We start from the raw sequence: 1,190 nt of genomic DNA, 5'->3' as shown, positions 1-1,190 counted from the left end.
GCCAATTACCATTTTTGTCTTTTATTAGATAGGATTTTTATTTTTCAGTTCCAGTTTGCATTCCATGTGATTTTGTGTTGCTTTCAGGTGTACAGCATAGAGGGGGACAGTCACATACTTTGCAAAGTGGTCCCCCAGCATGTCAGTGCCCCCTGGCACCACACCCAGTGACTGCAATATTGTTGGCGAGGTGCCTGTAAAGTGCTAATTACTTTTTAAATGAGCTTGGTTAGTATGGTCTTTCAGCAAAGGCTTAAGGAGTGATGATAGTGGCAGGAGTCCCCACAGGACACCCCAATTCCCAGCAGCCTGGGCAGGAGGCCTAAGAGCAATGGGGCCTTCAGAGGGTCCCCTGCCTCCATCACTCACCCTCAGCCCTGCTTTTCTCGGTGGCGAGGAGAAAGGTGAGGCGGAGAAGGAAGTGGTGGGACAGAGAGTACTAGGGAGGAGGAATGGCTTCTTATTTCACCATCATTTCCTCTGGGGCTTTCACCAATTTCCCCACGCCCCAGGGGAGGGAGCAGCGGGTAAGCTTGGCCCAGAGAGCCCCCAGCCAGGCCCAGAGGCAGCTGGCAGGGGAGGGTCCTGCATAGGCCCAGGCCTCCCTCCTCCATGCCCCCTCCCCACCTGCAGTCTTTGCCTTCCTCAGCTCTTCTTCCCAGACAGGCTGGCCCCCCCTCCCTGCCCCCTCCCCACCTACAGTCTTTGCCTTCCTCAGCTCTTCTTCTCAGACAGGCTGGGCGGCTGCTGACCCTGCCAGCTCTGGCACCCTCTCCTCAGGGCGGCCGCTGCCACCCCAGCTCAGACAGAGGGCCATGGCCTGGGAGACCCCGCACCTGCTGCCCCTTGTCCTACTGGTGTTCCTGACCTCAGGTGAGGGCAGAGGCGAGGGGTAGAGGAGGAGGGATGCTGGTGAGGTGGCCTGAGGGGCGTGCGAAGGAGGGGCGAGTCGGTGGGAGGCGGGTGAGCAGGGGACAGGAGGGGGGTCGGGGGCACTGAGTGTAGCAGAGAGGACTTCCTGAGGAGGGGGCCCCTTGTCCTGCTGGTGCTCCTGACCTCAGGTGAGGGCTGAGGTGAGGGGAAGAGGAGGAGGGATGCTAGTGAGGTGGCCTGAGGGGCGTGCGAAGGAGGGGCGAGTCGGTGGGAGGCGGGTGAGCAGGGGACAGGAGGGGGGTCGGGGGCACTGAGTG

General features: G+C 60.4%; 1 protein-coding gene across 1 annotated transcript in view; it reads left to right on the top strand.

Annotated features, from left to right (window-relative positions):
• Window positions 1–331: 331 nt before the first annotated feature.
• LOC107185069 overlaps window positions 332–1,190 on the top strand; it is a 10,061-nt gene continuing 9,202 nt past the window's right edge. Inside the window, exons 1-2 of the mRNA XM_015572150.1 lie at window positions 332–404; window positions 703–873. Of these exons, the coding sequence (XP_015427636.1) occupies window positions 332–404; window positions 703–873 (244 nt within the window). The remainder of the gene's footprint in view (window positions 405–702; window positions 874–1,190) is intronic.

The sequence above is a fragment of the Myotis davidii genome, unplaced genomic scaffold (assembly GCF_000327345.1).
Source record: "Myotis davidii unplaced genomic scaffold, ASM32734v1 scaffold167, whole genome shotgun sequence".
In the NCBI taxonomy this organism is placed as follows: domain Eukaryota; kingdom Metazoa; phylum Chordata; class Mammalia; order Chiroptera; family Vespertilionidae; genus Myotis; species Myotis davidii.
This window is presented reverse-complemented; position numbering and strand designations above follow the sequence as displayed.